The 4,375-nt window shown below is 41.9% G+C and overlaps 1 protein-coding gene across 1 annotated transcript in view; it reads right to left on the bottom strand.

Annotated features, from left to right (window-relative positions):
• Window positions 1-444: 444 nt before the first annotated feature.
• CSUI_005119 (acylaminoacyl) overlaps window positions 445-4,375 on the bottom strand; it is a gene marked incomplete at its 3' end in the record, with an annotated part of 8,224 nt that continues 4,293 nt past the window's right edge. Inside the window, exons 4-7 of the mRNA XM_068065298.1 lie at window positions 4,117-4,351; window positions 2,327-2,705; window positions 1,519-1,559; window positions 445-871 (exon numbers count right to left, since the gene is read on the bottom strand). Coding sequence (XP_067922726.1) covers window positions 445-871; window positions 1,519-1,559; window positions 2,327-2,705; window positions 4,117-4,351 — 1,082 coding nt within the window. The remainder of the gene's footprint in view (window positions 872-1,518; window positions 1,560-2,326; window positions 2,706-4,116; window positions 4,352-4,375) is intronic.

A 4,375-nucleotide genomic window follows, 5' to 3' on the forward strand; every position in this document is an offset into this window, starting at 1 on the left:
CTTGACTCTATCTATCTATCTGCGTATCTATCTCTCTTCTTTGTATCTATCTATTTATCCATCCATCTTGACTCCACCTATCTATCTATCCATCTATGCGAACATGAACTCCGAGATCTGCCTGCCTGGCGACAGCTCTTGATCTTTCCCGTCTGTGCACTTTCGTCGTATTCCTCTACATATCTATCTTCCTATCCCTAAGAAGACATCTCCACAAATAAACTCCCCCGAACAGCAAGGGCAGTTTGTCTCCTCTGCTGAAAAGACCACTTGGCTCTCTTAGGTTCTTAACGATCTCTTCCTTCATAAATCGATCGAAAGAAGCTTCGATGCTCTTGACGTTCCTCTTGGCCAGATCGAGATTTCTTCTTCCTTTTCTACAGAAGTTAGAGCTCGTGTAGAAGGAAAGAAGACCTTTGCTCTACTCATACAAAGACATACGGTGTGCTTGCGAAGGGATAAGTAAGCAACCCGTGCAACATTTCCTTCTTCTTCTTCTCTTCCTTGTTCTCCTTCTCTTCCTCTTCGGCGTGTCGTCTTGGTCTCCCGAGGAAGGTTGTCTCTCCATACAGGGCTGAAAGCGGCAAAGTCTTCTTCTTCCTTGGAAATCTGTAGCCAGTCACAGGAGAGGTCGCTCTTCTTCTTCTTTTTATCTTTCTTCTTATCATGTCTATTCTTTCTTTTACAGTGCTTCTCTTCCTCTCCTTCCTCTTCTTGTTTCTTCTCTCCGATTCCTTCTTCTTGTTCTTCTCCGTCTTCTCTCTTTCTTTCTTCTTCTTCATGTCCTTCTCTTTCTTTCTCTTCTTTCTTTCCGAACTGTTGAGCGAGGTAGACGCGACTGCGACGGTTGATACAGTAGATCAATCCAAGGCTGAGAGAAGGAGAAGGCAAGGACGAAGAAGAGGAGGATAAGAGAGAAGAAGAGAAACAACGGAGAAAGATCTAAGATAAAAGGCAGAGAGAAAGGAAAGGCTTTGCTCGCCTTTCCAAGAAAGAAGAAAGATGTATTCAGACAGAGAAGAAAGAAGAGACCAAAAGACTGTCTCAGTCAAAGAAGGAAATACGAACGTATAGAACAGATAAAGGCAATAGGAGGGATTATAGAGATATGAGAAAGAAGAAGATGAGTGAATGGATGGATGAAGATGACTACAAACCTGATCGCATGAGTCATGTGCTCCTCTTCTATCAGCGCTTGGAAACATATACAGAGAGATATAGATAGATATAGATAGACTGAGAAGAGGTTGAAGATAGATTGACGCTAGACAGACGATTGAAGATAGGTGGATAGATAAGAAAATAGATACACAGACCAACAGTAGATCGATAGAGGGAGGCTTTTGATAGACAGGTAGGACGGCAGGTAAAGAAAGATAGAGATAGACGCGTGGATAGAGGAATCGATTTGAGAGGGCAGAAGAATTGCAAAGACGAAGGAGATCTCAGGGAAAGAGTGAGAAAGAAAGAAAGAGAGAATGAAGATAGGTGACTAACCAATAGGGGTGTATATCCCACATAGTGCATGCAATGCCTGAGCCGTCAGGAATCCATCGAGGCTGAAAGAGAAAGAAACAAGAGAAGACGAGAAGAAATCTGTCCCCGACTGCATAGAAAAGACAAGAAGAACCCCTAAGAAGTCCGTCTATCGAGAAGACGTCTGGAATGAAAGAACACCTCTAAAGGAGAGGTGTATAGACACCCGATGCCCTATACACATAGAGTCTTCATACAAGGCCAGTAAATAACTAGATAGATATGTAGAAAGATCACGCGAGGTATTCTGTATGCATGCATGCTCACTTTCTATCCATCCTTGGGGATCCTCTGAGCTTAGAGGAAGAGGAGAGGAAGAGTGTACACACTTGATGTGAAGAGAACTACGAAAGATCTCGAAGTGTGCGATGTGTGGGGAGAGAAACAAGAACGCCCTTCAGTTCTCTCGCTATATGTAGGCATACAATGAGCTACTTGCTTCAAAGCATGTGAAGAGCAACAGCTACATCATTACCTATCCTCTCAAACAAAAATCTTCAATATACACTCATAGAAACAAAGAGAACCAAACCAGAGAGATAGATAGATTAAAGATAGATAGATTAAAGATAGATAGATAGATTAAAGATAGATAGATAGATAGATAGATTAAAGATAGATAGATTAAAGATAGATAGATAGATAGATAGATTAAAGATAGATAGATAGATAGATTAAAGATAGATAGATTAAAGATAGATAGATAGATAGATAGATTAAAGATAGATAGATAGATAGATTAAAGATGGACCGATAGGCAAAGGTTACGTGAAGAATTTATGTTACTTACCTGGCCGCAGGAGTAGTTGGGATTAGGAGGCTGAAGCATGTGGGTCGTTCGGCGGTGGAAGTTCGTGAGGAAGAGTCGGCCTTCTCTATGTCCTTGTAGCTGCTCTCCCATATCCGTCTTATATACGAAGGCATCAAGACTTTCGTCGAACTTGTTAATCTCCTCCTTCTCCTCCTGGTCTTCATCGCCATCGCTATCCTGTGTATGGCGGTCACCTTCTTTTTCTTCTTTCTTCTTGCTCTTATGGAGCTTGTCGTCTTCTTGTTGTTCCTCTCCTGCGTGCGCCTTCTTCTTCTTTCCTTCCTCGAGACTTTCTGCAAGGAGAGACTTCGCTCTTCTCTTCTTATCTTCTGTACATGCCTCTCCAACGTATACGAACCTTCAGGGGACCAACAAGACAGATTAAACATAGATGGACAGATATAGACTAAAGATAGATACATAGATAGATAGATAGCTAGACAGATAGCTAGATAGATATCGATGTAGATAAGTCGAGAGAGGCAAAAAGCAACTGAAGCAGAGATCGTATAGAGAAAGACAGGACACACAAAAGAGACTACGTCTTTAGGCATATATACTTGTGTAGGTATAGCTCCATACACATAGATATGTCATACATACACATCAAACCTACGTATGTGTGGAGAGCGATATAACTGACAGGCTTTCCATGTACGAAATTAGTTCGATACAGGCTTCTACACGTGTCTCTAGCTTTCAGCCGCATTCCTCTCTATGGAGGTACACAGGAGCCCCATGATGCAGGAACTTAATGTAAGTCGATCTACAGTATCCCTGTCTATCATCCTTTCTCTCTCTCTCTTGTTCTTTCTTCTTCTCTGCGCCGCTTGCCAGAAATCTATGCTTCTACTTCGAAGACGATTCTACCCTTTTCTTCTTTAGAGAAACTTCGCTACTATAGAGCCACAGAGAGGAGCTATGAGGGAACATACCACATGCTGTAAGAAGCAAGAGACGTTTGAGACATGAAGCACTTTTAACCAACCTGGAAAACTCTCCCTTTCGCATATCGAAGTATCTGCACATGACTATCCGTTTGTCTCTATGACACTTCATTCTTGTATCTGTCCATCCATCTAATCTCATGACTTCTATATATAAATACATATCCCTCTATCTCTCACATCTTTCTTTCTTTCTCTCTCTGTCTCTCCTTCTCTCTCTTGTGTGAGGCGGATGGTATAGATGGGAGAACGGAAATCGCCCTGTTTGGAGCTAGTTCGATGCGGTAAATGTCTTTGTGAAGACAGAAGGAGCACAAGAAGAAGAAAAGAGATCTCCTATAGTGGATAGATGCAAGAGAGGGAAGATATGAAAGATAGATGTATCTAAGAGGGGAGAATGGAAAGAGTGTTTCTTTCACTTTAGATACCTTTCTATCCATTCAAACTAACGTAAACAGACATCTCTGTACCCTACAGTCCTATAGAAGGCCGACACTCCTTACACAGATATACCTACATATCTATGTGTACAGTCATACAACCTTATACATATTACATGAATGAGATAAGAATGTGCACATATACATATATATATATATATACTGCGACTGTAGGGCCGGATTCAGATACAGAGACAGGTGAGAAGGGAGTAGGCTGATAGAAGGTGTTGTGCTGGGAGATTTTGGCAAGAGACTGCAATGAGCGTAATAGAGGAAGAGAAAGATATGCATAAACACCTATCGATATACACACACCAGAAGAAGGAAGCGATGGAGTTACTACCCACGAAAGAAAGAAAGAGAAAGAAAGAAAGAAACTTACAGATTTTCTTGGGAAGGACAGAATTCGCCACCGCCTATAGACCCATGCCAGGGCATCGATCCCTTAGGTGTACATACACCTACAACTCCTCCTATATGAGCTGCCGTTCTTCCATATAAAACAACTTTGTACTCAGGCGTAGATGAAGAAGAGGGAGAAGAAGAAGAAGCGCCTTTCGAGGGACTCTTTGATGCGGGTGGAGGTGATGCCTCACACACACAAGCATAATAATTACCTACACATAGGCACATACACATAG

This window comes from Cystoisospora suis (genome assembly GCF_002600585.1).
Source record: "Cystoisospora suis strain Wien I chromosome Unknown contig_2468, whole genome shotgun sequence".
In the NCBI taxonomy this organism is placed as follows: Eukaryota; Apicomplexa; class Conoidasida; order Eucoccidiorida; family Sarcocystidae; genus Cystoisospora; species Cystoisospora suis.